This window comes from Salvelinus alpinus, chromosome 3 (assembly GCF_045679555.1).
Source record: "Salvelinus alpinus chromosome 3, SLU_Salpinus.1, whole genome shotgun sequence".
Classification (NCBI taxonomy): Eukaryota; Metazoa; Chordata; class Actinopteri; order Salmoniformes; family Salmonidae; genus Salvelinus; species Salvelinus alpinus.
The window spans coordinates 22,072,688-22,088,119 of record NC_092088.1 but is presented as its reverse complement, the minus strand read 5'-3'; the positions used below and the strand labels follow the sequence as shown (position 1 = coordinate 22,088,119).

Here is a 15,432-nt window from a genome sequence, read left to right as displayed (position 1 = left end):
ATTGTGTGTGGATGAGAGCTCAGCCAACATTGGCGGCGACGGGGGGAGAATTCCCCGGCTTTAGACCACGTAGGCTAGGCTACTCTTTTATCCAGATGTGTTTGGGTGAATTGGTAGTCTACTTACCAGTTTTCTTGCATCCATTCGAGAGCCCCCTTTTCATCGAATTTTCTTTCGAAATCGTATTCTGCAAGTGGGATGTTCTCTGTCTCGTTCATTTTCGTAACAATGTCAGTTTCTTCCCGTTCAAACTCCTGGTCTATGTTTTCACCCTTTTAACATTTATCAAACTGCTTAAAAAGCCCACGATTAATTTAACAAACCAACAGATACCAACTGAATTCTCTCAGTTTCGGAGCAGATGGAAGGATGCAGTAGAGATGCACTTCCCGACTGTCACTCACGCACGGTGGCCGAGCGCGAGCACGTCCTAGTGACTGTATGGCCTGGTTATAATGTCTATGTGTATGGCACGTCCCCTCTGTCTCGCGGACTGAAAGGGAAAGTGATGGAAGGAGAGAAGGCGGAGCTTGAATCAGACGTTTAGTCGTGCTCTCATGGTGCTCTCGACTGGATGGTCAATCAATGACTAGGATTTGCCTCATGATTGAAACATAGGCCAAATTGTTCACATGTTTCATTCAGTTTGACTGATTCCATGCCAAACATATTGAGTCCCATCTAGGGATGCGTTGGCCAGTCAGACAGGGAATAGTTATATTATCAGTTATGCACTATTAATAAACATTGAATGAACTGTCAAGAACTGCATACACTTGGCAACTATTGTCAAAGGTAGTCCTATAGAAATTACACTGCCTACTAATTGCCCACAGAAACCAATGCATTAATTACAATGGTGACTTATCAGCAGCACCTGCAGGGTTTGTGTAATCAAACTATGTCCCACATATCCCAATTTGTATTTAGTCCTTGATTTGAGTAAAATGGTGCATAGGGATTACTGAATAATTATTACAAAATCAATATGCCCAGGCCTGTCATTTTATCACTGCGTAATATAACAGAAATACACATTCAAATGTGGGGACGTTTGCCATGCCATCTGTTGATAATTTGCACCTATGCACCAAATTGAAATTCTGTTGCATTTCAAAAGTGCATGTACAATTCTGTTAACGCCTAATCACAGACAAATAAACCATTGAATACAATGGTGTCTTATCAGCAGCACCTGCAAGGTTTGTGTAGTCAAACTATGTCCCACATATCCCAATCTGTATGTACTCCCTGATTTGAGTAAAAGGGTGCTGAGTCATTTTTAAATATGAGTAAGAAATAAAATAAAAAGGCATAGGGATCAGGGGCAGATTGGCCATCTGGCAATTCTGGCAAATGCCAGATGGGCTGGAAATATTTTTTTGGGGGAGTGGGCTGGTCAAAATTGACACACCCCAAAATATTTGGGCCTTGTAATTTTTTATTTTTTAAAATGCTGTGTTATACTAATCTACGTATAAAGAGTCTTTGGCTGATCAGTGGGCAACGCTACAAAGATAGACCGTCCCGGTTTTCAAACTCACATTCAAAGTCAAACGCGGCATTAGCAAAGAGACCTGCTCCGACTCCGTCATCCACAGGAGGTTTGTGGCACCTTAAAACTTTTAGGGCTAGGCGTCCCGCTAGCAGGACAACTTCCTGTGAAACTGGAGGGCGCGCAATTCAAATAAATAATCATAAGAATTATGGATATTAGATATTTAGGTACATATAGGTGTCATATCGGTTGAAAGCTTAAATTCGTGTTAATCTAACTGCACTGTCCAATTTACAGTATCTATTACAGCGAAAACATGCCATGCGATTGTTTGAGGACGGCGCCCCCACATCAAAATATTTTTCCACCGGCACAGGTTTCATAAATTCACAAATAGCGATTAAATATTCACTTCCTTTTTGAAAATCTTCCTCTGATTTGTCATCCAAAGGGTCCCAGATATAACATGTAGTGTCGTTTTGTAAGATAAAATCCTTCTTTATATCCCAAAAGGTCAGTTTAGTTTGCGCCATCGATTTGAGTAATCCACTCTTTCAACATGCAGAGAAAGGAATCTGAAAATCTACCCCTAAACTTTGTTTCAACAAGTCAAAATACGTTTCTATTTACTCCTCACATACCCTAAAATGTAATCAAACTATAATATTTATTACGAAAAGAACTATGTTCAATAGGAAACTGATTTTAGCAGGTGCATCCTGTCTTCATGGCGAACCCAAACACGAATTTCCAAGACTGTGTCCCTGTATTAAAACTGATATTTCTTATTCATTTTTGAAGTTTCAAGCCTGAAACATCGACTGCTGTGGAAGTCATAGGAATTGTATCCAGGGAGCTAATTTTCAGTATGACCTTATACTTGCCATTCTAAGAGGATGGTCTCTCAAAATAAAAATATTCCGGTTGGTTTTTCTTTGGATTTTCTCCTACCATATCTATTGTGTTATATTCTCCTACATTATTTTAAAATTTCTACTAAATTCTAAGTGTTTTCTTTCCAATGGTACCAATTATATGCATATCCTGGCTTCAGGGCCTGAGCAACAGGCAGTTTACTTTGGGCACGTCATTCAGGCGGAAATTGAGAAAAAAGGGGCCTAGCCAGAAGTTAATTGGGGAGAACGGGCTCGTGGTAATAGCTGGAGAGAATGAGTGGAATGGTATCAAGTACATCAAACACATGGTTTCTATGTGTTTGATGCCATTCCATCCGCGCCGTTCCAGCCATTATTATGAGCCGTCCTCCTCTGAGCAGCCTTTGCTGCCATCATCAGTTAGACAGCCACGATCATAGATCGTAAAAAACTGAAAGGTTGCCTATAAAAGTAGAAAGAGCACATTCTACATTGTCACTTCACTCAAAACATCTTATTTTGAAGGGGCTGCTACTGTGATGAGAGAGTAGAAATGCATTCTGAACATATAACATTTCAAAATGCAATTGCATAGCTTTGGAAGAAAAAGACAGTTTTGGAAGCTTCGTCCCGTTGTCCCTGTTAAAGAGAGGAGGGTCTCAGCTTTCTGTTGGTAAAATGTTTATTTCTCAACTTTCAATATTCAGCTTAATAGCAATTATTTTACAACAAACTATTTGATATGGATATGGAGCGACACATGAGCGAAATGCGAAGCGGCCATTGCGAGGGCATAGGGTATAGGTCTCATAGGTAGTAGTCTACAACTGCAAAGTTTTTTTAGGACATTACATTTATTGTAGGTTGAATACATAGCTACTAGCAGTGGGTATTATATTTAGGGTTAGCGATCTCATTAATGGGTTTTGAGTTTCCATTTCTTCCGGTGTTGAACGCCAAATTAATTAGGTTATGATATTAGTTAGTGCATATAAAGATGTATGCAATTCATCTCTATTGAAAATTCTGGAGTCCTATTTAGACTGTAAAATATAGCAACTATAGTTTAATTGTCAACCCAAAATTCATGTCAAGCACTGGATTAGGTTGAACATCCAAAATATCTTGAGTCATGCATTCCTGCTTGGACGTGTTAGATGAAACAACTTATTTCTTTAATACCTCAGTAGAGTATTTATTACACTTCTTAATAAATCACTATGAATGACTTTATAAGATGATTAGTCATGAATTGGGTCCAACCAAATCACCAAATCATGGACTAGTGCCACCAACAGTAAAAGTTAGAGGCACCAGTGACACCAGGGGAAAATGTTAGTCTGGAATCCTGTAGTAATTAACACTTAGGGTAGGTGTTGATTCATGGAAACACACATGACGCACTCATTTGCAATATAGCATAAAGGCTGGTTTTACAGTCCGTCTATTGACATGTCTGTAGACGATTGTCGTAGAGACATCATGAACATTCTATTGTCGTCTGACATCAAACTTGTCGTTGTCGTTAGGAAAAAGTACACAAAACAACAGCCTCTGCATGACATCAGCTCCAAATAGCATACTTTTCTATTTTAACACCAATAAACCCATCCGTTTAAAAATGAATTTAGCTAATGTCAACATAGCAAGCCAGGCAACTAGAAGCACATTTCTAAACAATGTTTTGGTTTGTTGCTACCTTGTTAGCTAGCTGGCTAGCCAGTTCAAATAATGAGTATTGCTGACAACCTCTTAACTTTAGTTACTTTTTATGAATTATTACATGAAAATAAATCCACCACACCATAATTATTTACAAGTTAATGCAAGCTTACAGAAAATAGCTTACCGCCACAGTGCGGCAAAATAAAAGTAGATCATTCTATCAGAGAATTTTAGAACTCCTACATCATCTTGTCACAGAAGGATTTGGTCTGGTTGCTGTGGCAGTTCGATAACCATGACAACAAACCTTGCAACAGTCGCAGAGACTTGTAACTTTTTTCATGTCTGTGCGACAAGGTAACCGACAGTCGCAACGATGGTCTAAAAACATTCCACCGGAGAATAATTTAAATGTTGTTTTGACTAGCGACATTTGTCACATTCTAATTGTCTACAGACATGTCTTTAGACCAAATATAAACCGGCCTTAAGTCGTTAGCTTGGCTTTTATAACTTATAAGGCTTAAGCAGATAGACAGACAGACAGACAGACAGACAACAAGAAGCACAGAGTGACAGCAGAGAAGATGCTGAGACAGACAGACAGCACAACAGGGAGGGAAACAAAATGGCTAGAGCAGAGGCCCAGTTATAGTGGTGAGTTGTGAGTTGTATTTCCAGCTGGTTAAAAAAGATGAGGTAGACCATGTCTCTGTTGCCAGATCATTTAATGTTAATTTCTCTACAATAAACTGCCTCCAACATCATTTTTGAGAATTTGGCAGTATGTCCAACCAGCCTCACAACCGCAGACCACGTGTAACCACGTCAGCCCAGGACCTCCACATCCGGCTTCTTCACCTGCGGGATCGTCTGAGACCAGCCACCCAGACAGATGATGAAACTGAGGAGTATTTCTGTTTCGAATGAAGCCTTTTGTGGGGGAAAACTCATTCTGATTGGCTGGGCCTTGCTCCTCAGTCCCAGTCCCAGTCCACCACTGATAGGGATTACTGAATAATTATTTACAGTCTAAGCTTGCTTCCACTACAACAGAACAGCAAGAGGAACTACCCCGCCCTACCTTCAGGCTATGCTCAAACCCAACACCCCAACCCTTACGGGAGGGCAGCTCCCAATCAGCCAAGTCCAAGCTCTTCTCTGTCTTGGCACCCCAATTGTGGAACGAGCTTCCCACTGAAGCTAGGACAGCAGAGTCCTAGCCCATCTCCCAAAAAGATCTGAAACCCTACCTCTTCAAAGAGTATCTTAAATAATCCCACAGCACCCCCCCCCCCCCCCCCACCACCACCACCACTTTATTGAAGAAACATGTACTTACCATGACTGTGATATGTGGGTGTCCCACCTAGCTATCTTTAGATGAATGCACTAACTGTAAGTTGCTCTGGATGAGAGCTTCTGCTAAATCACAAAAATTGTAATTGTAAAAGCTTTAAAGTATTCCCACACATTTGGCATAACACATGTTCAACCAGAATGATGTAGCCAGAAGATGTGGCCAACAGTTTATCCAATAATACTGTGGGAATTTGAGTTTGGTCACATTCACCAACCCATGTTTAGAAGACTGGCTAATAACCTACTGGTAGGAGAATGATGCCATCTTCTGGACAAAACTAAGATGTGCTAAGGCAGTGGTTCCCAACCTTTTTCGGTTATTGTACCACCAACTGAATTTATCTCTGCCCGGAGTACCACTGAAGTACCCCCTCATGAGCATTTTACCAGTAGGACTATGGTCTCATGATTCTTCTCAAGTACCCCCTGTGGATAAGCCAAGTACCCCCAGGTCCTAGTACCCCTGGTTGGGAACCACTGTGTTAGAGTGTCATAGTGTGGGATAATGTGTCTGCAGATACAGTATGTTATAACTCAAGACTTAAACACATAAAACAATACATAATAAATGCACTTGGGATAAGCCTTGGTAAATCATTTACACTTACAGTGCAACAACAACAGCAGACAGATGTCATCCCAAATTAATTAAAAACATTCTAGAAGTAACCTAGATGAACATTCCACAGAGGAGTTCTCATGGAATAGAACGAATATTGTTCGTTTGAGGACAAAGTGAAGAACAGGCTGTGAAAGTTAGAACAAGGCCTCATGGTGTGCTTTTTACCAGGCATGGCGCCAGGGCTGCTGGCATGAGTCTCTCTGCTCTCAACCAACCTCCCTGCCCTTTGGTTTACTTATTACATCATCCCCTGAAGCCAACGGGTGGCGGTAAAGAGCAGAAGAAGATCTCGAGAGCAGTGCCACACACTGACCGAGACAGTGGGAGTTACTGCTCAGTTACCTGGGGACATGATGATCCACCAGCGCAGTGTTTCTCAGACCCCCCAGGCAGTGCACATTTTCTTCTATCCCAGCACTAACACACCAGTTTCAAATTGGTGTCAATTATTATGTTTTTCAGTGGAATGTATTACTGTAAGTACGTTTTTTTTTTTACCAATGCCTTACCTTCAAACTCCCCTGAAATAACTTAGAGGTTTTTTATTTTAGGCCTAATATATGCGGTAAAAAATAGTCCATTGTTCAGTGCATCGCCTTGCAAAGATGGGTCGGTCACTCATTACCAGGGAAACCAGTGAAGCAGCATTCCATTCTTTGCAGTTGCCTGTCACGTCCATAATTTCAAAAAAGGCCTATATCGAGGTTTGTGTGTGTGTGTGTGTGTGTGTGTGTGTGTGTGTGTGTGTGTGTGTGTGTGTGTGTGTGTGTGTGTGTGTGTGTGTGTGTGTGTGTGTGTGTGTGTGTGTCTGTGTCTGTGTCTGTGTGTGTGTGTGTGGTGTGTGTGTGTGTGTGTGTGTGTGAGAGAGAGAGGTGAGACAGGCAGTACCACCATCAGTGCATATTCACCAACATTTAGTTGTCCGAGGAGGCTGATTTGATGTTGATGATGATTTGTTTTCTTGTATACCAAATATACCAGATATTGTTGTTGTGGGGGAGGCCAAAGGGAGGTGCTCATTTTGGAAGTGGGTTGCTCTTTTGGCTCCTACATGGAGCAGACCTTTGCTGCCAAGTTGCTAAAATATGGGCCTCCAGAGTGGTGCAGCGGTCTAAGGCACTGCATCACAGTGCTTGAGGCGTCACTACAGCCCCGGGTTCGTTCCCAGGCTGTGTCAAAGCCGGCCGTGACCAGGAGACCCATGAGGCAGAGCATCGTCCAGGTTAGGGGAGGGTTTGGCCGGCCAGGATTTCCTTGTCCTATCGCGCTCTAGCGACTGCTTGTGGCGTGCCGGGCGCTTGCAAGCTGATTCCGGTCGTCAGTTGTACAGTGTTTCCTCCGACACATTGGTGCGGCTGGCTTCTGGGTTAAGCGAGCAGTGCGACTTGGCAGGATTGTGTTTCAGAGGACGTATGGCTCTCAGCCTTCGCCTCTCCAGAGTCCGTACGGGAGTTGCAGTGATGGCACAAGACTGTAACTACCAATTGGGGTAAAAATAAATCAATAAATAAAAAGTGCCATCCACTTGTGTCACACCTGAACAGCCTTGGCTATCAGTACAAACATGTGGTGCTGATATTTGAGAGTCTCGGCCATGTACACAGGCTGACAGTAGGTGGCCTTCAGATTGCTGGCCTGCATAGGACAAAGGCAAAACAGCTAGCAATGAACTGCTCTGTGTCAGCAGTCAATGGCAGCCTAGCTTTATGAAGAAGGTGCTTTCTATATCCAGAAGTGTCCAGATATCTGTTTTCTTTGAAATGTTGGAGTCCTTCTCGACTGTAATGTGATTTGTGGGTTCAAATTAAGTATTTAAAACAAAATAATAATGTATCTTGCCTTTCTGTTGAGTTTTCATATGAAACCCTTACTGCACCTGACTTAAATCATAGCCTCTTGCCTGTACTACTAGCTATATCTATGAGGGGGTTCCACACTCTCATCAGGAACTTTCCATAGGAAGTCAATATGAAATACATAAACATATTTAGCTTATCTCAGGTTTTCATCCAGGAGTATGTTGTGTAAATCAATACAAATATGAGTGACACCTAATGTACCGATAAGCAAAATCATGTCATACATATGTAGGATCTTAATATGAACCAGTTTGCTACAGCAGGGAAATAATCATTCAGCAACAGGAAATGTGAATTATTGTGTGGATTCTAATTAATGTAATTTTTTTGTAGGGGTTTATACATTTTGCCAACAGCATTGCCATCAAATGACATCATTCTGTAGTCTAGTGAGCCTACTGTTCACTGATCCCCTCCGCACAACACCTGAATAACTTGTCATACCTGTAAACTAATAACAGTCTGGACTGCAGTGACTGAGCATAGGCTCGAGCTGGTAGGGAGGGTGTGATATGGTGCGAGCGTGATCTAGTGTGTTGTGATGTCTGGAAGGATAGATGATCCTACTGAATGTTGCAGTAGACGCTCTACTGCTGGGATCATCAACCAGATTCAACAGCGGGACCATTTTTTCTTGAGCGTATGGTCAGGGGGCCGGAACTTAATTATAGACTGTAAATTGACCGCAAGAAGCCCAAACAGATATAATATTTGACTAAAACATCACAATTTTAAACCTTGCTTACATTTGTATACGATCACATATATATATATATATATACTGTATATATATATATATCTATTACCTTGGTACAGATTTCCAAAATTAAAATCCCTGATTTGCTGGTGTTATTACAGTTGTTTCCCAACCCAGCACATAATGTTCTGAGAATCATATGTTTCTTAGAGGTTGGTGAGAGGCTTGTTGGTTTTTTGCACAACCTTCCCACAACGTTCTGGGAATGGTGCGGGATAGTTGCTTGGCTTTGGAACATTCTCACCACATTTAAGGAACTTGACAAAATAACATTATAGGTGTATGCAAAGGTGTATGTAAACTTCCGACTTCAACTGTACATTCCATTCTTAGCATCAACAACAACTCTATCCTCTATCTTGTTAAGTGTGTTCAAGTGTGTACTAATTGGCCACACCTGATCTTAATGAGCGTTTGTTTCCTTTGAAATGGAATCTGTTGGAATAGACTAAAATGAGCAGCTTTGTATCTGTTAAAAAAACATGGCATGGTAGCTCTATCCTGGTTATGGAAAATATATTTCATAGTGGTTTAGATGGTACAATGATTCTCTACACTATACTTTCTTGTTTTATCACAAAGTGAAATTAGGCAAACAATGAGAATTTTTGCAACCAGGAAATAGCAGAGCGATTTCTGCATAGTGCATCTTTAATAAAACCTCCCTGGAAAAAAAATTGGGAACCATAGTAAAACATAATCTGAACCTCCCTGCAACCTAAAAAATTATTTTCCCAGAAGAGGCCGGAATTTTCACTTATATTCGTTTAAAAAACATTGGATTTTACCTGTCAGGAAACTCATGGCTTCATTCCCAGAACCAATGGGACAACAACAATGTATAAGGAACCAAATGTGCTAGCTGGGTTATGTCCCCCAATTTTTTTTAACCCACAGGCCAAATTCGGCATGCGGACCACCAGTTGGGGAACCCTGCTCTACCAGCATCTTTCCTTCCCATAAAAAAAACCTAAAGGAGCTGTCCATTTCAGAACCACATATCATCGCCTTTGCGTATCTATTTCAGGTAATGTCTATTTCAACCTGATGATCCCATACCTAATGGGACTCGAAGCTGACTTGGGAAGCTCGACGATCATCTCGAAGAGCTCGTCTGTATGCGGACTGCAGTGCCAATAACAGCGTGTTGCCTGCAGTACGCCGTTGTAATAGGCTACCCATCGCCCATCCGTGGGCTATGCTATAGTAACATGCCGTCAGACCGACTCACCGATACCGTGCTGTACTTCTGCAACGTTTAGCCTTCCAAATGTCCCGGTAAGTGTCCAGCAAGTGTCACGTTTTACACCTTCGCATGTAATTAATCAACAGGACGTCACGTTCCTGTGCAGGTCATTGTTATAGATAATAGGGAAAAGTAGCCTTCTACTCAAACATATCAATGACTAATGTCAATTAAGAATAACTTGACGCTCGGGACATTCATTGCACCATGTTTTCGTGGTGTACCTGTAAAATGTGCAACCTCTAAAAAGGTCGTGAAGTGTCGTCGACGTTGCTGTAATTTAACTGTATCTATCTTTCACCATTCTTTTTTTTATCGCATTGCATATTTTAGTCATACACATTGGTATTAAGTTTTGGTCTTAAGTGGAAAAGTTATGTGTGATTGACGACTGTGGCATATTGATTGTGAGCTACGTGAGGAGAATGTAAATGAATACTTTAACCATCAGGATGTCTGTATCAGTCAGGCCAGGCTAATTGAGAGTTTATAATATCTACTCAATATAATAGAGTATTTTGAAGCAGAAAATATTGACATAAAATATTTTGTGTTAAATCTGTGTAAATACACATAATTGTTTATTTTAGTGAGAAATACCTCACATAACTGCATTTTCAGAAATTGCCACAGTGAGTGGCCGTGAGTTTCTGAGATTGTCAAGTTGCCATTGTCAACATATATAACATTACTAGTCTACATTGAATATTGAATGAGTTCTACATCAGATGAGGTCTTGCTATAACTTAGCATGTAGAGAGGCCTAGTTGAGACACAATATTTCCCATAATGTATGTTGATGTATGCTGATGATGATGAATTATACTGCAGAGACTGCTCACTACTGCAGCTGCCTTAGGGGAGAAGGCTACATGACCATTCCAGGACCACTGTCAAATGCCTCCTAGGAGGAGCTCTCTCCCCTACTACTACAGACAGCTGAAAGTATCTGTCTTAATTTGTTGCACTTTATGAAGTGCTTTCGCCCAGCCTGATCTCATAGACTAGACATAACATAGTAAATGTAAATCCAGGACACTTAAATTAGTATGATATGTTACGTTTGGTATGGTTACATAAGACAGAAGGTTACTTTAGGCAAAAACATAAGGAGTGGATGGGTGGGCGTATAATGCGAACGTCACAGAAAACTTTAGTAACATTGCAACTACTTAGCATGTTAGCTAACCCTTCCCCTAACCCTAACCTTAACCTTAACCATTTTAGCTAACCCTTCAACTAACCTTAACCCTTTAAACCTAACTCGTAACCTTAACTCTAACCTTAACCCCAACCCCTAACCTAACCCCTAGCCTAGCTAACGTTAGCCACCTAGCCACGTAGCTATAGCACTAGGAAGTAGTTTCGGGGTGGGGGTGCTGCGATTTTGCAGAATAAAAAATTGCCCACGCTGACGGCATCTATATTGGTCGCTAATACAGGACTAGTAAAGGCCCAGTGCACTACTTTTGTGATGTTTTTAAACTAAATGTATTTGAGTGTTTACCAGCATTTGTAACTTGAGTCTGATAATTACCTGTACAAAATAGTTAATCTGATAATACTTGTGGAATATACAAATATTTGCTTGATATATGTTTTTCAGTTTCTTTAAATATTTTGCAAATGCAACTTATCTAGAGAAACTTACAGAATGGAGTGTCTTGGATTTACATACAGAATGATACGAAATGCTCTGAGACCAGGTTGCAGCTTTCCCTGGGTTCTCCCACCAGGCTCCTCTCTCTTGCTCTTGCTCTGTCACATGACAACTGTATCACTGTATTCACAATGTTATTGTCCTCCTCACCTCCTACATACCTGGGTTGTTCCAACAATTAGGTGCCTTTTGAGTAGTGTAACTTGTTAGAAAAATGTATTTTCTTTCAGCTAATTTTAACATTCGGTCATAATCAACTAAAAAACACATTATCCCATTTTAGGAGGTTACTAAAGTAAGTGCATATTAAGTGCCTAATAAAGTAACAGGGTTGACCATAACAGGGTTGACGACTTCATCAGCTATAAATCCCATTGTGACAGGGGGAATGGACGCTTGTTGTGTCAGCAGGGAGGGGCAATTGAATGCAAGCTTCACTAAAACATTGATATTGTTAAAACATTGAAATTGTTAAAACATTTCTAGCCTGTCTATCTATGGTTAACCGGGTTGACATGTTATGTTCTACCATCTCAGTTTTCCACCATAAAATGGCCAAAAAGAGTAGAACCAGCTCACCTGCTTTTACACTATGATTTAACTATAAGTTGTTCAATGTCTCTTTACATTTGTTTTAAAGGAATAGTTTCACCATATTAAAACGAGAGTTCAGTTCACGTAACAGGGTTGACCTAAAAATTAGGTACAGGGGTTTTTGATGATAAAATGAAGCACTAATAACATGAAATAAATAATCATCTTCAGAAATGGCTTCGTCAACAACAACAAAAAATAGCTATGCCTTTACAATGATGGTGAAAACTTGGAGAAATGTGTGGTTAAGTGGGTTTAAATATTCCTAGAATTCACAGAGGATACACAGAAAAACATGTCAAAATGCTGAATTTTCGCACTTGAGCAAGTCTTTATTCATATTACAAATCAGATTTATTGAAATGTCCATATGGTCTATATTAAAGGGTACTTCATTTAATAATACAGGCTTTTAAAATCCAATATTTGTTCACAAATTCTACTTAAAAAACCGCAACGAAAAAAGGCACTTATTTCGTGGAACGGCCCACCTATAGACACAGTACCGTGTACACACACGGACACGCACACGCACACGCACACGCACACACACACACACACACACACACACACACACACACACACACACACACACACACACACACACACAGATCTTCTTCATTATCTTTGCAGTTCTGCTTGCCATTGCATTTCCCTACAAAATAAATTGCTCAGCAGTTAACCAGTATCCATAGATTTCAGATGTACAAGAGGCCATATTATCCCTGCAAACCTGCGGCAAAAACTTCAGTTGAATGGTTATACCTCATTGAATCAAATCAAATCAAATCCAATTTTATTGGTCACATACACATGGTTAGCAGATGTTATTGTGAGTGTAGCGAAATGCTTGTGCTTCTAGTTCCGACAGTGTAGCAATATCTAACAAGTAATCTAATAATTCCACAACAACTACCTAATACACACAAATCTAAGTAAAGGAAGGGAATAACAATATATACATATAAATATATGGATGAGCAATGACCGTGCAGCATAGGCAAGATGCAATAGATGGTATAAAATACAGTATATACATATGCGATCAGTAATGCAAGATATGTAAACATTATTAAAGTGACTAGTAATCCATTTATGTAGGCAGCAGCCTCCCTGTGTTAGTGATGGCTGTTTAAAAGTCTGATAGCCTTGAGATAGAAGCTATTTTTCAGTCTCTCGGTCCCAGCTTTGATGCACCTGTACTGACCTCGCCTTCTGGATGATAGTGGGGTGAACAGGCAGTGGCTCGGGTGGTTGTTGTCCTTGATGATCTTTTTGGCCTTCCTGTGACATCGGGTGCTGTAGGTGTCCTGGAGGGAAGGTAGTTTGCCCCCAGTGATCCGTTGTGCAGACCACACCACCCTCTGGAGAGCCCTGCGGTTATGGGCGGTGCAGTTGCCGTACCAGGCGGTGATGCAGCCCGACAGGATGCTCTCAATTGTGCATCTGTGAGGGCTTTAGTTGATAAGCCAAATTTCTTCAGCCTCCTGAGGTTGAAGAGGCGCTGTTGCACCTTCTTTACCACACTGTCTGTTCGGGTGGACCATTTCAGTTTGTCTGTGATGTGTAAGCCGAGGAACTTAAAACTTTACATCTTCTCCACTGCTGTCCCGTCGATGTGGATAGGGGGTTGCTCCCTCTGCTGTTTCCTGAAGTCCACGATCATCTCCTTTGTTTTGTTGACGTTGAGTGAGAGGTTGTTTTCCTGACACCACACTCCGAGGGCCCTCACCTCCTGCCTATAGAATGTCTCGTCATTGTTGGTAATCAAGCCCACTACTGTTGTGTCGTCTGCAAACTTGATGATTGAGTTGGAGGCGAGCAGTCATGGGTGAACAGGGAGTACAGGAGGGGGCTGAGCACGCACCTTTGTGGGGCCCCAGTGTTGAGGATCAGTGAAGTGGAGATGTTGCTTCCTACCTTCACCACCTGGGGCGGCCCATCAGGAAGTCCAGCACCCAATTGCACAGGGCGGGATTGAGACACAGGGCTTCAAGCTTAACGAGCTTGGAAGGTACTATGGTGTTGAATGCTGAGCTGTAGTCAATGAACAGCATTCTTACATAGTTATTCCTCTTGTCCAGGTGGGATAGGGCAGAGTGCAGTGTGATGGCGATTGCATCGTCTGTAGATCTATTGGGGCGGTACGCAAATTGAAGTGGGTCTAGGGTGACAGGTAAGGTGGAGGTGATATGATCCTTGACTAGTCTCTCAAAGCACTTCATGATGACAGAAGTGAGTGCTATGGGGCGATAGTTATTTAGTTCTGTTACCTTTGCCTTCTTGGGTACAGGAAAAATGGTGGCCATCTTGAAGCATGTGGGGACAGCAGACTGGGATAGGGAGAGATTGAATATGTCCGTAAACACACCAGCCAGCTGGTCTGCGCATGCTCTGAGGACACGGCTAGGGATGCCGTCTTAGCCGGCAGCCTTGCGAGAGTTAACGCGTTTAAATGTCTTACTCACGTCGGCCATGGAGAAGGAGATCCCACAGTCCTTGGTAGCGAGCCGCATCGGTGGCACTGTATTATCCTTAAAGCGGGCAAAGAAGGTGTTTAGTTTGTCTGGAAGCAAGACGTCGGTGTCCGTGACGTGGCTGGTTTTCTTTTTGTAGTACGTGATTGTCTGTAGACCCTGCCACATACGACTCGTGTCTGAGCTGTTGAATTGCAACTCTATACTGACATTTCGCTTGTTTGATTGCTTGCGGAGGGAATAACTACACTATTTGGGGGTTAAATGCGGTGAATGCATTAACACTCTTATGTAGAAAAACTAGTATCTGTCAGGATAAATGTAGACAAACTAGTATCTGACAGGATAAAATCAATCTCAATCTGGTGGTTTATTGATCACATATTGAACACAAATTGAAAAACATCCTATATAGGGTAAGGCCCAGGTTAAAAACTAAATTGGGCAGTTGCACTGTATATCTTAAAATGATTTGTCTATTGCGTACTGGGGGTTTGATTTGCAAACAATGCAGGAACATAATAGCTGTGAAAAATGATCCACCACAGATTGCATCCAACATCATGCCCTGATAACATATGTTCTAGAGCTGGGATGAAATGGATGGCAGCACTAACCGTCTCCAGGAACCCAATCGATTCTCGGTGTAACAGAGGATGTGATTGTCTGCTGACCTCTCTATCTCACGCTGTTAGACAGGCTGAGAAAACAGACCATTGGTGACTGATCAAGCTTGAGAGATTATTTCGTCTTCCTCACACATTTTCAATTTGTTTTCTTCCCACACACAAATGCATACTACTGTGCTCTGAGCACA

At 41.5% G+C, this 15,432-nt stretch overlaps 2 protein-coding genes across 4 annotated transcripts in view; one reads left to right on the top strand and one right to left on the bottom strand.

The window, feature by feature from the left end:
- The window catches only part of LOC139570289 (very long chain fatty acid elongase 6-like), a 29,895-nt gene extending 19,828 nt beyond the window's left edge, over nucleotides 1–10,067 (bottom strand). For 2 of the 3 annotated variants that reach the window (XR_011674043.1, XM_071392052.1), the window contains exon 1: nucleotides 127–484. Coding sequence is in view for 1 of the 3 variants with exons in the window: in XM_071392052.1 (XP_071248153.1) it covers nucleotides 127–218 (92 nt within the window). In the remaining 2 variants the exon portion in view is untranslated. Of the gene's footprint in view, nucleotides 1–126; nucleotides 485–9,869 lie in introns of those variants that run through there. The other variant, XM_071392053.1, reaches the window with a different exon arrangement.
- LOC139570287 (PH and SEC7 domain-containing protein 1-like) overlaps nucleotides 9,535–15,432 on the top strand; it is an 82,675-nt gene continuing 76,777 nt past the window's right edge. Inside the window, exon 1 of the mRNA XM_071392045.1 lies at nucleotides 9,535–9,916. The gene's annotated coding sequence lies outside the window, so the exon portion shown is untranslated. The remainder of the gene's footprint in view (nucleotides 9,917–15,432) is intronic.